Source organism: Morone saxatilis, unplaced genomic scaffold (genome assembly GCF_004916995.1).
Source record: "Morone saxatilis isolate NCDOM2014 unplaced genomic scaffold, NCSU_SB_2.0 Contig24, whole genome shotgun sequence".
NCBI lineage: Eukaryota > Metazoa > Chordata > Actinopteri > Moronidae > Morone > Morone saxatilis.
The window spans coordinates 14,969,557-14,985,402 of NW_023339807.1; the positions used below are offsets into that span (position 1 = coordinate 14,969,557).

The window sequence follows — 15,846 nt, forward strand, 5'->3', positions numbered from 1 at the left end:
TCCATGAGAACCTGCAGGACGATTCCACGTTTTCCACCTAAAATCACTCATTTCTGTTGTATTGAATATGGAAATTGTTAATTTTGTACACTCTTTCTCTGTTATATACTGTAATTTCCTCAGATGATCACGAAGTGCTCAAAAAGAAGGCTGAGGAGGACATTCAGAGCTTGAAACAACAGATTTTGGATCGAGATAAAGCTATTTGTGCCTTTGTGGATACAACCAAGGAAGAAGCACGGTAAGATTTGAAACTCCTACTTTCATCCTCAATAGGAAGGGTCAGCTAGAGTTGTCCAGAACATCAGAAAGCCCTAGGCCTCTCTGTTTCAACTGTACAAACTCTTTAGAGCCAGACCACACTATAGAGTCATGGCTGTAAGAGTAAAGACGCAAGGCAACCGTATCACATCAGGACAAAATTAACATTATATATTTTCTTCTCTTAATTTTGCAGGAAGCTGTGTGGACTCCCTGAAGTTCCAAAATAAAAGCACTCAGCATTGACTGTGGGCTTTCAAAAAAAAAAGCCATACATACTACAATGACACATTTTATAATATTACTGATGTAGTTACAGGTCTGCTTGTTTATTGTTAGAAAATAAAAACTGTTTTAAAAATAAAAGTCCATACATCCAGTGGACAAAAGGAACAGGATTGGGGAAATAGTTTTATATCATTTTGTAATATTATTGTGTTGTTTGGTTATATCTAGCTCTGCCTTTTGCCATTGCCAAACACTTTAATACTTCTTGTCTTCTTCTTGACTACATCTTGTACTGTCAAAAATAACTTCCCCTGATTAAACCAGTGAATCTACATTGCACCTGAACCAGCAGGCCTGAGGTGTATAGATGTTTTTGTTGCCCTGCCGCCCTGATGAGACCTGACTGACCGTGAGCATTTAGAAAGTACATGTCCATCTGTTTAATAGCTGAGACCTCAGATGGCTATGTGGAAGAATTTGTAAACCAGCCTACTGAATTGAGTGGAACAGTAAGCTTTATGCTTCATTAAAATATCACTTCATGTCACGTGTTGGAGTGTGGAAAGGGTCAGGCCATAACCAACATGCTAAACTCAGCTGGAAGATGAATATAATGTGCACTCATTTATGATGCATTATATCAGTCTATCATCTATTAGTTCAGTAGCACGTCCCTCTACCTCCCCCTAGTGCAGAACCAAGGATAAAGAACGACAACCTCACTGCATTTTTCAGTCGTGATTAAGAGCTAAGCTATTTAATATGCAAAGAGTATCTTCCATTTCCTGTTCTACCTCCTCTATAAACACTGTTTTGGGGAAGCCAGGCTGTCTGGTTTGAGTCTGAGCCCTCAAATTTGGCCTCCAGCGTGCTACAAAATGGTAGATACTATTCTGGATAATGGCATGACAAAAACTTGTATAACTTCAGATGAACAACAAACCAAGAGACTTCTGTGGTTAAATCTGTCTTGATCAGTTTAACACCTCTTTATAAGGCGAGTGCACTTAAGTGAACTGGAAAACCAAATAAGCTGTCTTCCACAGTCTTAATTTAACTTAAGTGGTGTTGAGTAATACTGTCTTGAATGAATGTAAGTGCACTGAGCAATCTGTTTGTGTTAAACTGTAGAAAGACTTGCAATTAACTTAAATGTATTTGAAAACGCATGAAATTGCATAAATAAAATAACAACACAATAAAATAAACATTTATTGTAGCAGATTCCCACAGGATGCATTCATTTGTTTTGTTGCTGCTGCCCATTTGTGAAACTGTGAAACCTTTGTGTGTTAAGGTCACAGTTGATGAACATTTTATGAAAATGTAGTTGTGTGTATTGTTTAGTATGGTATAAGATTCACAAGTCATTCTTAAATATTTTAAAAGGCTTAGGTTTATTATCATGAAATCCATTTTTTTAAAGAGAATTATTCAACATACAATCTTTATGTATAACTGTATTTCACTAATCTAATAGTATATTTATTTCATGGTACATTTTGTTTAAATTGTACTTTCTTTGCAATTTAGTTTGTCCCAATTGGTAACACATTTCTCTATTCTGATACAATTATCTATGCACAAACATAATGCCTTTAATCATACATCATACAAAAGACCAACAGGATCAGGTGCATACAAAAAGAAACTCAGAAAAAACAAAGCAAAACAGATATGAGACTGAAAATACCAAAATACCCACCTATTGGTTTCAATTTCAAATCGTTGTCTTAAGAATTCACTGGATTTTTACATCACATTTAAATTGATTTATTTTGCTTTGGGAGTTCTGGGAAGTTTAAACACAGCCTTTGTTATAGTATCATAAATTACTATTGCCAATTAAATCATATTTAAGCAAACATGTACAGCCAGTGCTTAAGTCACCTACCAAATGCCTTTCTCCATCCAGTCCTTGTCAAATAGAGATATGTTTTTAACCGTAATATACCTACTATAGAAATACTTTATTAAACCCCGGGGAGAAATGTGTTTGTTACAGTTGGTCAAGATGATCACACAATGTTAAAGAATAGAACAAATATAACAAACTGGATTACAATATCTAACACAAGCCCGGGATAAATCATCTATCTATCTATCTATCATGAAAAATAAGAAGACCCTAAGTATTATACCTTATAATAATACAATAGATGACAATATACAGGCAGAAGTGAAAGAATAAAGTCCTAATTGAGTTGAATATTTTGTTATTTCTTAAGTTTATACGTTAAACAATGTGGAACTAGTTAAGTGATGGAATAATAAGGAATTTTGTGCGTACAGAGGTTATATACTGTACAGAGCTGATATAATTACCGTATATACTGTAAAGAGTCGGCTCTGGGTAGAGCCACAGAATCCCGCCAATCACAGTGCGAGGTTCAAGTCACATGAACACCTCATGCCGGAAGTTTACATTGGCTGATGACACATGAAAGTCACCGGTAGAAAACCAGCAGGGCGTGTTTACATTTTATAAGACAGCTAAACGTGACACATGTTTCACCCGTTTACGGTGTATCATAAAGCAGCTCAGGGTTCAGAACAACGACAGTATTGTTACGGCGCTAGCTTACGTCAGCCAGCAGCACCATTTCACTTGTCACCAGTGTGTTTAAAGCTACCTCAAAACACCAGTTTTCCCACAGTCCTCGTCCTCTGAAGCAGTGTACAGATGGCAAGAAGTCTCGGTCGAATATGCAATGGCTTGCAACGCCTCGGCTCGGTCTCACCCATACAGACTCAACTCCGCTACCCCTCTGCCAGCGTCTACCAGCCGGTCAGACGACGCTCTGTGCTGGTAGGTACAGTCAAAGTGCTTGAAATGAATGGTGGGCTCGTTTTTCACCTGTGTGTCCTGTAAACTCAGTCTCTTTCCAGATGTTTCTCAGTCCTGTGCTGGGGTTTGGTTAGTGGTGAATGCATTCCGGTGCAAACACTGGAGATAAGACGAACATTTAAAAACACAGTTAATTAGCCTTTATCAGAATTGTCTACTTATGCCATTAATTTATTATATTTATCAATCTGATTTTAGTCTTTTTATATAATTGTAATGGATGGAAGAGGTGGGCAACGTACATACAACTATATACCACTAAATATGTCATTTTATGAGAGGTATTAAAGGTCCAGCAGTGTGTAACATGCTAATAGGATGACCTATTGTCAGAAATGGTGTATAATCCATTAGATGCCACTAAATCCTACACACTGCTCTTTTAACTATAATAAGTTAATATAACTTTATAACTTTATTTTAACTATACATAAATCAGCCATAACGTTATGAGGTGAATGGGATATAATAGGCAGCAAGTGAACATTTTGTCAAGCAGATTTTCTCCTTTAAAGTGAACTTTGTTAAAGAAAAGCAGGAGAACAAGTAATGGCAATGTGACGGCGATCTTGAGCCAGAAAACTTTGAAACAAGTTTCCTACATTGTGATGGCCTTAAGATAAAGATAAAGGAAAATTCCTTTTATCAGTCCCACCAATGGGGAAAAGTTCCAAGTCTACAGTAGTTAAAGTGGATAGGAAAAAAAAAAAAACAGTACAAAAGGGACAGTTAAAGAAACAGTATGAAAAAATTAATTATTATAAAATTATAAAAGAACCACTTGTAACCAAGAAGAGAAAAAAAAAACAGTTAAAAAAAAACACAAAAAACAAGATAACCACAAGATAAACACAAAATTAAACACTGCTTAAGACGAACTGCTTCTGACCCCAGCTGACGAAGCTGGGTCAAAGATCTCCAAAAACTGCAGCCTTGTTGGGTCGCCGGTCTTGCAGTGGTTCAGTACCTATCAAAAATGCTCCAAGGCAAAGAAAAGAAAAAGAAACACAGAGACAGGTCATTTGAAGCTGGCTTTCATGGGTTCCATCCAACAGATTGAGCCTAACTTAGCTCAAAAACTGCTGAAGAAAAAGTTAATTTGCTGGTTTTCTGGTGAAAAAAGATCAAAAGAAAACACAACAGTCATCAAGCTTGCTTGTGTATTGGCTTGAGAAACATATGAGGTGGTCATTAATGTTATGGCTTGATCGGGATTTTTATAATTCAAATTTTAGTCGTTAAAGCAGTGGTGTGAAATCGACTGCGCATTTCAGTCTAGGAAAGTGTTTCTTAATTTTTTTGCTGCCCCCCCCCCCTTTTACAACATTGAAGTGAAGCTATTAGAAAACCACATTCACTTATAATTGCATGGCCATTTACATTTGACCCACTCGAAAAACTTAACAAAACCACACAAACAGAAAGTGAATAAAAAAAACCTTCTGCGACATTGAAGCAGAATAATAAAACATTGTATATCTTCTGTTGCCTTAAAAATAAAAGCCAGAGCAAAAACCTTCTACAACAATTCAGTTGCTGCATAGTTTTGTATTTCCTCCTTCAGCAGGCGGCTGCCCAATCGTTTCCTCTCCCAAAGCCCGGAAACTTCAGCGCTTGCCTAAACCCTTTCAATTGGGGCTCAACGGAAAACTGATTTGCAGTTGTCACGGCCATTTACCAACAAAGCCAGCTGCGACGTGGAACGGAGGAAGGAAGAAAAGAGGGGCCATGCCCAAAGCAGAGTGCCCAAGCTACAATCGCGAAGCCCTTCACAATATTGCTCCATGTAAATTTGCCATCACTGTGGTTAATGCTTAGTTTCTGTCTTGTCATGACACGAAATACGTAAAAACAGTAGTGCATGAAGAAAACCTTTGGGCAGTAAATTTCAAACCCAAAAGTTGGCAAAGAACCTTAAAAGTGGCTATAATGTTGCGTGCTTATGTGTTCAAAAATCTTAATGCAGAAAAAAACATGTGAAAAAAGTTGATTTTTAGTAACATGAACCATCCACCACCTTATAGTTATTTTTTAAACAAATTTATTCTAAAATTTAAATGTTGGATGTGGATTGTGTTTTGCTAGTGGCGGAAACAATTTTGACCCCTTCGGAGGGATGCGCTAACACTGTTAAATTAACTGTTAATTGGGTTACTAAGGCTTAAATCTAACTCTAAAATAGTATGAATAACTAACCTTGCAAACCCACAATTTGCATTTATTGTTTGCTTTGCCTGGGGATGCTTCGAGTTGCCTGACAGTGATGGTCAATTTTCTGTGTGTTTTTCCTGTTTCCAGTTCAGGTGCGAGTATATCTCAGTAAAGATTAATCAGTTCAAAGCCGTCTTTTTAACCCGGACAAAGTAACGAAGCCCGTGCGGCCAGCATTTGAGTATTTCTGTTTGGGTGTAACAAGGAGAGATAAAGTGTTGTGGGCATCTTCCAGGCTGGACCAACTGAACTGGAAGGGGCCACCCAGCGCGGAGAATTAATGTTTAATTGTGTGTGTAAATCAAATTATAATATATTTATATAGTATAATATATATACTTGCAATATCTGTTTGCTTCTCGTTCTAATTTTAAACAATTACTGCTTCCTTTCTTAAAACGTGTTTTACTTCCATACTGAAAAAAAACAAAACACAGTTATATTTTATCCGTTAATGCATTTTGCAACATCTTTATAGTTTTTTTAAAAGGTCACTATTTAGGAGGATTTATTGGCAGAAATGTAATATAATATTCATTTTCACATCCATAGGGTTGTTTTAGGTATGATTTCATACAAAATAAGAATTGTTGTGTTTTACTTAGCTTAGAATGAGCCTTTTTTATCTACAGAGCGAGCAGAGAGCCGCCATGTTGATCCATGTTTCTACAGTAGCCCTGAACGTACATACCAAACACCGGCTCTAAATAGGGCTTTTGCGTTTTTCACAAGTTTCGTGGCCACCGTTCCTACACGCTTGGAAGGCTGAGCTGCATACAGATATAACTTCACTGCTAGATGCCACTAAATCCTACACACTGGTCCCAGCGTAGTTTGGGCTGCCAAGGTAGCCAAATGGGCATGAGCGTATCATATAAGGTCCATGGTTCTATTCTGGCCACGGACCTTTGTTACATGTCATCGCTTTCTCTGTGTCCTGTCATTTCAGCTTTCAAATAAAGGCCAAATGCCAAATTAGCTCATAAAATGGGCAAGTTTTACATCTTCAAACTTCACAAAACTATACTTTTAAACTTTGGATTTGATGCATGTGTTTCCAGACATGTCCACGGGGGGGCAATAGCCACTATGATAGATACTGTGACAGGGACTCACGCTTCTTTCCTCTCTGGACCGGTTGTGACTGCCAACCTCAACATCAACTACCGAAGGTACAGGAAGAAAATTTTTTCATAGACATGCAACAGTTAATTTTCTGTGTAAATAGATTTTTTTTGTCATACATAGTCCAGCAGAATTAATGTTTGTAGCTTTGTTTAATTCGCCAACATGTGAGTGCTTTTTAATTGGTTAGTAGAATGATTTCTGTGTGTCCATAAGACCCTCTGTGCATTATTTAACCTAAATGTTAAGTTTATCATCTCATCTCAGTATAAGATACCTCAGCTATAAATTTTTTTATATAGAATATATTTAATTTATTTGAGAGGGAAAAAATATTTTTTGCAGTGTGCAGAGTTAATGGGAATATGATTTGTGCTGTTTCGGTGGCGCAAACATGTGCTCGTACATCAGGCAGTATAGTAGAAGTCTCACAAGTGTCAACCAGCTGTAGGTTTGTATAATGTGCATTGACAATGATTTATGCACATTAAATATTCAGTTCAGGGATCTATCTCTGTAGTTGTATCTAAACTAACATCTTCACAATGTATGATTATCATTCATGCTCAGTTTTCCCTAACAAACACTTTAATCTGTCCCAAGGCCAATCCCACTGGGTAGCACAGTGTTGATTGAATCCTCTCTGGATAAAAAAGAAGGCAGAAAATTATTTTTTTCATGCAAAGTGACCAGCACCGATGGCTCCAAAGTGCACACAGAAACAACAGGTAATACACATTTTTATACACACAACTAATTTGATGGGACATGTCAGTGTGAAAACTTGTATTTGGTCGCATTTAACTGCTCTTTGACCTTCTGTATTGTCGCTGTCCTTTCTTCATGCAGTACTCTTCGTGTCGATCAGTGCCAGCCACCTACTACTGGGAGGATGACACTAAAACGGCCTACCACCTAACCAAACACAGTCAGCAAGCTGAGGCAAACGAGCGTGCGTGTGTGTGACTGTGCGAGTGTGTCAGTGGTTTGGAGTGTTTTTTGAGGAGTATGTGCTACTTATTTGCCAGGTCATTTAAGAGACACATATGACATTGTTGACCTTTTATCATATACTAATATTAATGCATATTTTGGGAGTACTGTTTTATGAAGTACCTTTACTTGACTACCTCTTCTTAGTGTTACTAACACATCAAAAGTACATATCTAAACATTATTTATAAAACTGAATGTTGAAGGTATTTATTTTAATTGCAGTATTGATGGTTTTATTACACTAGTTGTTTCAGAAGTGAGGTTTTTGCTCAAAATGTTCTTTGAGTGAATATTTTGTTTCCCCTTATAATGCCTTACCTGTTGGTGTTGCATAAAATATACAAACCATGTGTTTCTTTGTTTCCCAAGAATTAAATTGTTTGTAACACGGAATAAAAATTGGATTATTTTTCTTTGTTGGGTTACTTTTCTGGGGTTTTTGCTTATGAACTTTACATAAAAAAGACTGTCTTATATGAGATGTAGGTTTGCACCTATATTCAATAGACATTTTTAAGTTTCTCTTTGTATAATGAGACTGTAAAGTATAGATTTTTGCCAAAAAGCACTCTAAATCAAATCTTTTAAAGCATTTTTTAATTTATCCCCTGATCAAACTTGATATTTTAACTGCTAATATAACTAACAGCAAATAGTACATTTAATAAGGTTTAATCGACAGATACTGATATTGCTATATTAGATAATAGTCAAGATTTTGTACAAAATAAAGTACATTTGTATAATTATCCAAAGACAAATGCAGAATATCATTATGCTTTTTGTCTGTAAAGTATACACTTAGAGGGTGTATGGATTTGTATTTATTTTTTAAACTCAATTTTAGCTGTCACTGATAAATTGGTGAAATCAAAGATATATATATATATATATTTAACTTTTTTATTTTCTCAGTTAACAAGCTTGACTTTCATTCTTCTTACTTACACATTTAAATTTAGATTTTCAGGTGTGGGTTGTTAACTGTTACCCCACCGTGTGGTGGATGTGGTTATATTTGAATATGAGGTGTGAATTTATATGCCATGAGAATATCATGACTTGCAGGGGTTCATGTTGTTCATAGGCTTGTTAGTGTCACTCATTCACACTTTGAACGTGTTTCTATAGTCAGTCAGAGATGACCACAGTATGCTTACACTGTCCACATCATAGAGATCTGTGTTGCTATGGCAGCTACTGTAGACCATACATCTTCAAAAATTACTTACTTACAGACTATTGAAAGCAGTGAGAGCACCATTTTGGGTTATACACATACTGTACTGACTTTATGTTGACAACACTGATGAGTTTGACTTTTTGTATTGGACTATGGAACATCTGCATATGAATGTAACAACATTTTTAGTGTAACACTGTTTACATTGTGCTTGACCTAGGGAGGAAAAAACAGACCTTGCTGCTTGAGACAACTGGAACTCTACAGCTGTGCAATAAACATAAATAAAAAGAGGAATATGTGAGTTTCTTAAAGAGAGCCTTGTTTCATCCTGCAAATTTAACATCATAATTGATGCGTTTTTGTTATCTGACCAACTAGATTTTGTTAAAATGCTGCCAAACCCAGCCAGCAACAACCAGGCTTTAATACTTACGTCTTACTAACAACTCAGAGCAAAACTCTTAATTTTACCCGAGGTGTCAGATGACTGTACTGCACTAGAGTACAGCGACAATGTTGACATTCATCAAACACCGTAATGAATTCTGATGTATTCAAGCTCCATTCAAGATTTAAAAAAAGGAGCTTAAAATATATCTTATTGTTTCCTGTTGTTTTCAGTCACTGTTTATTGTATCAGGGAAGTATTTTGGATAGAATCCACTGATGTACACTGTTGACATGCAGCTTCATGTATTTCTTAATATCACTCCTTTATGTGTTTTTTCTATGGCCAATAAGCTCTGAATAATCACTGAAATTAATGTGACAGCTCTTATTTAAGTCTTGAATATTATCTGGTGCTGCTGAGTGAGTTTTTGTGTGGTAGTAAATTATTGGTTACAAGTATACAAACCTTGCACGCATCTAACTGCGTTTAACAGTTTGGTCTGGTGTGTGGTTTCTGAGTGTATGGCCTCATCGCAGTTCCGGCCTGAGGATCTTCTGAGGGCCCCTCACATCTTTAACCTCAGTAAAGTGTAAATGAACAGGACAAATGAACACCAGGAGTTTTTTTTCTTTCTTTTTCCCCTGAAGAGTCATGTGGTCAAGTTGGGTTTGAGGAAGCGGGTGGGGGGCAGCGTGGGGGAAGTTGTTTTCAACTTTCAGTTAAAACCACCTGCAACAAGCTCTGTCCACTGTCACACTTCAAGGACAGGTTTTTGCTTTAGATATCAGCCTGAAAGCACAACTTTCACTTGAAAAGACAATGTAATAGCATAATCAACGTGTAGTCTTTAAACAAAGAATTCTGTAAAACAAAGTGGAGGCCCCTGACAGGATGGTGAAGTGTCTGTTAGTGACTTGACAGTGCACACTTTTGGCTTCGTGTCACCTTTGGCAGAAGAGTGTTGGCATCCTGACAGTGACATTACCGTCAGGATGCCAATAGGTCAATTTCTTTAACAAATATGTTTTAGTGCTGAGACGGTTATCAATTACTAATTTGACTGAAAATGAATCAAAATAAGAATGGTCATTAACAGCTTTCACCCTAAGAGACTGTGGGACATAATAGATAATAGATTTGATTGATTATCACTAGATCTTTTACTTAAGTAAACATAGCAATACCAGGTACTGCTGCCAGGTTACAATTAAGTCAAAGTGTATTATTATCATCAGCAAAGTAGTAAAAGTAAAAGTAGTCATTATATAGCAGAATGGCCCTGACAAAGTTATATATGTTATATATGTCTTGATGCTTTTTGTGATTCTTGCACCTGCTTTTATTAATACTTTGTCTGTGAATGTTACTTGTTTTCAGGCTTCTGTTGGAAAAGGGATCTTTATCTTAGCGAGACTGCCTGATTAAATAAAGATGAATAATGTAAGCAGCATTTTTTATGTTGTGGCAGGTTGAGGTGGAACAGATTTGTTGAGGACTACTTGTAGTTCTTTTTTCCCAGTAAAATATTAATCATGGCAGTTACTCCAGTTGTCAGATCAATGTATTGGAGTACAAAATACAATATTTCCTCCTGTGGTGTAGTAGATGTATAAACTAGCTGAAAATGGAAATATTCAAGTAGCTACTTAGTTAAATTCCACCCACTGGTGTAGGCTATTCAGCATGTGTGTGTGGACCCAGTGTAAGCGCCATGTCTTAGAGGAGCATTTACCACAATGATGTAAACCGAGAAGACATATCGATTATTCATCGTTTTCTTTGTGTCTGCAATTGTTTCCCAACATCAGTTCAAATAAGGCAAAGCATTATTAAAAAATAACCCCCCACCTTTGCATGCATTGCATGTCCAGAGCCCTGCAGGTGGTTTGAACAAGCCACTAAAATGACCCCAGCACATATGAAGAAGGGCTTTTATGTGTGTTTCCCCATTTAGCATTATTGAAGGTAAAAGGTCAAACCTGCACTGAAATTAAATGTCTCCTCTATGCATTGTACTTTTTTTTTTTTTTCGATTAGTGTTGGCGGAAATTTGTGGAAGCAACACGGGATTATATTTCTCAACCGAGCACTACAAAGCAAAACCCGATCCGCTGCTATTACGTAACAGTCGGTGACATAACTCTCTCCAGCCTGGGACGGTCAGGGCGCACAGAGCGCGCGGGGAGGGGAGGAGAGGAGAGGGGGAGAGAGAGAGAGAGAGACCGGGGGTTCACGGCTTGTAAACGGCCGGCCGGTCCAGCTGCACTTTCTCCTCGCCGCTGCTGCCTCGGGGGGAATTAAATTATTTCAAAACAACCTCACACAAGAGAGAGGAGGTGTAGTGTTGGACGAGGGCAGCACAGACAGACAAGAGAGGGTAAGAAAAGATGTTGTGGGACCCACTGTAAGGACAGGAGGACAGGAAGGAAGGCGAGATGGCAGTGCATGTTTTCAAATGCCTGCGCCGACCCGGGCGCTAGAACTACCAACAGGTAGTATGAGAGCACCGAGTTTTGTCACATTGCCTTTTGAGTCAAATGGCGGCAGGTGGAGTTCAAAAACCGACTGACATAGCAAGGCGTCTGTGGTTTGTGTGTGTTTGTTTGTGTGTGTGTGAGGTGAGTCAGTGTGTGAGTGTGTAGGGCCACCCAGTGTTTTGACAGGAGAGTTATGGAATATGAGGAGACCGACGTGCCCCCAGCTGACACCCCCATCAAAAGAGGTAAGATGATCCCTCACTGAGGTTTTATTCTGCAGATTACATTTAGCTGATGGTGTTGTGGGCTGTGTGCAGTGTCATGTCTCTGCAAGCAGCGTGCAACTTGTTGATCAGTTTCAGCTGGTGTGTATTTTCTAAAGTGTTATTTTATGCCCCTCTCCCTTTTAAAGCCTTGCTCTTATCTCCCAGCATGCCATTCGGTACCCTCTCCCACCCACATTACTATCTCCTCCTTCTCAGTCTTACCTCTCTCTGCTCACCTGTCCTGTATCAGCTGACTGTTCTGTTTCTGTCTTCCCTGTCACTGCATTCACTGTTATCTTGTTTCCCTCCACTCTCTATCCATCTTTACCCCAGTAACCCTCCTCATCCCGTTGACTGGGGTGTTGTTAAGGTGCTGTGAGTGGGTAAGAATGGCAGTAAGCCGGAGTAATCCTTAGGGATTAGTTCTTATTTTTGCTTGAGTTTTGGTCAATGTCTTTCTATTCAAAGCTCTCCCTGGATAAAATCTTACTGTTGGCAGTCACTTGATATAAGACACTTGGTCTCTCTGCCACATAAACCCACTGTACATCTTTCCTACTACTCTCATAGCACAGTTATCTAGAGTTTACCTGCTCTGGGATATGAACAACATTGTCGCTCATGGCTTAGTTTAATGCTTGTGAAGTGCAGAGTGAATTGCAGGAACAAGCAATTACCCTTTACTCAAGTAAACATAACAAATCACAGTTGAGTTATACTCCATTCAAAGTCAAAGTCCTGCTTTTTAACAGTTTTACTTTATTTTGACATTAAAATAATTAGTAGTAGAAAATAGAGATGAGAAAAGCAAAAACAGACATAAAGTATTTATCTAAGGTATATGTGTAATAGACGTACAAATATGGTTTAAAGTGTCCTTTTTATATAGTCAAGTGGAACTGAAATGTAATGTCAATCAATTATACTGTAAACTACTGTAAGTGTAGGAGGTAGCATTCAAAATAACGCCAGCGATATAAAGCCATGCAGATAGTTTGGTTTCTATTAGGGTTGAGATACCTGCCACTGAGACTTCTGCCACTTTTCAAATTATTGAATTGAATTGAATATGTTTCTTTAAAAAAACAAAAGTCTCATTCTTATTTTCTTTCATATTTTCAGGCTTTTTCACTTGCTTCAGTGCAGTTGTTACAAAAATAAAAGATACTCAGTTGTACTGTAGGGAAATAATAGGTTTGTTTTTATATAACAGCTGGAGCTAGAACAACATTATATAAAGTATACATGAAACTGTCTGTTGGAGTAAACGACAAATTGGATGTTAAGGGGTTAAAGGTTTTTGTAAAAAAAAAAAAAAGACGAAAGAAGAGAAAAAAAATGCTACATTTGCTTATTTACCTGTACTGGAACTGCTGTGATGGTATTTTAATCTGGTTAAAGTGGAGTTTCAGTGTGGTTGTACAGTTTTTTGTACTGCTGAGATGGCTCATTTTAAGTTGATGAGTGTCTTGGTTTTAGTGGCTGTTGTGGGTGTCTTCTCATTTTTCTCGAGTGCTGGGTTTCGTCTTTGGTACTGCTTCACATTGCTTTTCCTCCTGCCTGCAGGGTAAAACTCGGTTCTTGTTCATTATTGGATACAAACTGTCTGCGGTGTTCCTCAGGGATCTATTATGGGCCCAATCATCTTCTCCATACTGTGTTATTCTGCAGTCATTTATAAACTTAATATTGGTGCTTATTGCCTAATATTGACACCCAGTAGTATCTCTCTGTAAACCAAAGTAATATCAAACATTTGGCCTCTTTGCTAATTTTGCGCAACGTAATAAGTTTGAATTCATTTTTACAGGGACAAAAACGCTTTCAGTTCTTAAATTCACAACCATTTTGGTTTTCTAGAAATGTATTTTCAAACTCTTCGAAGTCATGTTTAACCATTTGCATTCTCCAGAATCTTGCCATTTATTGTGTTACACTTATTTTTTAAAGAATATTATTTCATGCAGAGTATTTTGCCCCAAATTTGGTTTCCCCCGCGCTGACTGCAAGTGTATTGTAGTTCAAATTGATGTGATTTTTTTGTTTCGTCTTCCATGGAGTCATGTTTACCATGTTTCCACAGTGCTACTGAAGGGACAAACAAAACACTGGCTCTAGATAGGGATGTTCACACTTTTCGTGGCCACTTTAGTTTCTCCGTCTCGCTTGGATGTTGCGATCTGCAACCAAACCACTAAATGCCACTAAATCATACACACTGGACCTTTAACTGAACTTATATGTATGTATTTTTGTTTTTAGATATTCAGTATTTCATGTTTTGTCGTTGTTATTGTAATTATTAGTTTAAAGTTACTTTCTTACATTTGGCCTATTTTGTCATTTACTGTCCCGACCATCATAGACTTATCATAAATAAACACCATCTGCCTTCCCAACTTTTTTATTTTACAGTATGGTACATTAGCATAAAGGTTGAAGAGTACTGAGAAGGTAATAAAGTAGCTCTACTGGGTTTAATATATTTATGTTTTGTATCTATTCTGTGCTCTACATGGCATGGTTTATATTCAGGCGAAGCTGCGAAGCTGCCTACTCTCTGGGTTCAGTGGTCTTCAGTGCTGTTATGTAATGCAGCAACTGTCACTTCAGCAGTCAGCTTAGATGTCAGAGTGTAGAGACGTTAGTGAGATTTTGACTGATGAGTGGTGTTGATGTTTGTGCATCTGTAATCAGCAGGGTCATGTACAGTGAGAGAGAGATTGTGTGTTTGTCTATGTGGTGGTGCGTTTATGGCCTGGCTGGCAGGTGTGTCTTGCTAAATGTGTACATGCTGTGTCACATTTAGCTTGTACAGATGCTGCTGTTGGTGATTGCATTAGATTATTTTTCCACCACCAACCACCACCCACAACCGCTTAGATATCACTTTTTATGTATTTTTTGAGTTCAAATCGTTAATAACATATTTTAGAAATGAGAGTGGCTTAACCGCCTGACATTCAGTGTTTTTTTCATGTGAATTGAAATCATTATCACCTGCATCATTTCTGTTAATAAACGTGTATGACTTACCAAAGAATAAAACCAACCAACAACTTTAAACTATTAAGAGTGGGTTCAGTAATTTAGTTATCAGATAAAATTAAAGAAATCTAACAAATTATCTTTATTTTAGGGAAGACACCGTTGTGCATTTCTGTAACTGACTAATGCATACAAAGGCTATCAGTCTTCAGCCTTATTTGTTTGACATATTAATTATAATATCAATAACCCTCAGGCTATTAAAAATATATTGCTCTCTATCTGGAAGTGATGCTTATATTTAGTTCTTTCTTTCATTTTATTTAGCAATCACCTTTGCTCCGTTAGTGTTGAAATTTCTTTACATTTTCCGCGTGTGCGTGCATTGCTCTGCTTTCATTCCATGCTTTCTGCTTATGAAGCAAAACTGATTTGATGATGGGAGGAAAACAGTGGAAACCACAGAGGGCCTGATCTGGCGCCAGACAAAGGCCGGCTAGCTCTACGTCTTCCATTGATACTTATCTCCCCTGCCTTCAAACCTCTCTGGCTCTTTCACTCTCTCTCTCTCTCACACACGCAACTCTAGAAATAAACCCCCTGGTTCAGACCCTCCACGCTTTTACCCACACTCTCTGCAACTTAGACTTTTAGAATTTTCTCACAATTGTGGTCAAACAGGTAGACAAAAAAGAGAACCTATTGCTTCACAGACACCCACCTTCCTCTGCCTTTATCTCCTGTGTGTGTATGGGGGCCAAATAGTCACACAAACAGAACATAGAAACACACCAGTGTAAATAGGAATCCTCTAATTTAATCTCACTGTTATCAGTAACACTTCTTATCTGTCCTCAGGCCTTTGTGTG

At 37.6% G+C, this 15,846-nt stretch overlaps 3 protein-coding genes across 7 annotated transcripts in view; all 3 read left to right on the plus strand.

Moving 5' to 3' along the window:
• The window catches only part of si:dkey-87o1.2 (uncharacterized protein LOC796684 homolog), a 2,990-nt gene extending 1,282 nt beyond the window's left edge, over positions 1-1,708 (plus strand). Inside the window, exons 3-4 of the mRNA XM_035671656.1 lie at positions 124-241; positions 458-1,708. Coding sequence (XP_035527549.1) covers positions 124-241; positions 458-491 — 152 coding nt within the window. The 3' untranslated portion in view covers positions 492-1,708. The remainder of the gene's footprint in view (positions 1-123; positions 242-457) is intronic.
• A 1,207-nt stretch (positions 1,709-2,915) lies between these two features.
• Positions 2,916-8,062, plus strand: them4 (thioesterase superfamily member 4). Its single transcript, XM_035672172.1, has 5 exons — positions 2,916-3,298; positions 5,636-5,640; positions 6,511-6,720; positions 7,277-7,401; positions 7,523-8,062. The coding sequence occupies exons 1-5, from the start codon at positions 3,173-3,175 to the stop codon at positions 7,567-7,569; spliced, it is 513 nt and encodes a 170-aa protein (XP_035528065.1). The 5' UTR covers positions 2,916-3,172; the 3' UTR covers positions 7,570-8,062.
• Positions 8,063-11,419: 3,357 nt separating this feature from the next.
• rorc (RAR-related orphan receptor C) overlaps positions 11,420-15,846 on the plus strand; it is a 19,115-nt gene continuing 14,688 nt past the window's right edge. The window contains exons 1-2 of one of the 5 annotated variants that reach the window (XM_035672251.1): positions 11,420-11,738; positions 11,821-11,968. In XM_035672251.1, the coding sequence (XP_035528144.1) occupies positions 11,917-11,968 (52 nt within the window). In that variant the 5' untranslated portion in view covers positions 11,420-11,738; positions 11,821-11,916. Of the gene's footprint in view, positions 11,969-15,846 lie in introns of all 5 variants that reach the window. The other 4 variants (XM_035672249.1, XM_035672252.1, XM_035672253.1 and 1 more) reach the window with 4 other exon arrangements.